This window comes from Phytophthora parasitica (genome assembly GCF_000247585.1).
Source record: "Phytophthora parasitica INRA-310 unplaced genomic scaffold supercont2.242, whole genome shotgun sequence".
Lineage (NCBI taxonomy): Eukaryota > Oomycota > Peronosporomycetes > Peronosporales > Peronosporaceae > Phytophthora > Phytophthora nicotianae.
The window spans coordinates 1-592 of NW_008649228.1; the positions used below are offsets into that span (position 1 = coordinate 1).

At 50.0% G+C, this 592-nt stretch overlaps 1 protein-coding gene across 1 annotated transcript in view; it reads right to left on the reverse strand.

The window, feature by feature from the left end:
• Positions 1-31: 31 nt before the first annotated feature.
• PPTG_24808 (hypothetical protein) overlaps positions 32-592 on the reverse strand; it is a gene marked incomplete at its 5' end in the record, with an annotated part of 4,999 nt that continues 4,438 nt past the window's right edge. The window contains one exon of the mRNA XM_008918607.1: positions 32-567. Within this exon, the coding sequence (XP_008916855.1) occupies positions 87-567 (481 nt within the window). The 3' untranslated portion in view covers positions 32-86. The remainder of the gene's footprint in view (positions 568-592) is intronic.

Below are 592 nucleotides of genomic sequence, written 5' to 3' on the forward strand. Positions count from 1 at the left end.
CGGCATTAGTATTTTTAGAAAGTAAGAACTGTTGAGCATATGAAACAGCTTCCTTCACCTTTAGGCTGTTGTTGATATACCTCAAGCTAGTAGTCTGTGTTAAGCGCTAGTGCAACCCCTTGCAACACCCAGTGTGAAGCGTGCTCCGTCGAGTACAGGTCTGCTTCAAATACAAGGCCAACGCCCATGGCATTTCGGCGTGATTGAGTGACGTACACTGGTGTGCGGAAAGTGTTTTGCAGCTTGAGGCGACTGGCCTCAATGGGGATGACCTGCAGAATAGGTAGCTCTTCCACGAGTTGCTTGGGCTTTTGTGGTGCAAGACACCCACGCTCGAGATCCCAAGACGCACCTTCGAGGAAAAGCCCCTTGACGTAGCACCCGGCGTCGTCTTTCATGCCGTCAAGCGCTGGTAGTTGCGAGTCATTTGTATAACTCGTCACTCTAGTATACAGCGTCGACTTGTCCAGTGGCCAGTTCTTGGCTCGACAAGTAGCTTGTACCAACGCAGTGAGATACGACTCTGGGATACCCAGTCCTGAGAGCCACATGACTCGTTTTCTCTTTCTACCTAGGTAATTGGCAAAAAATC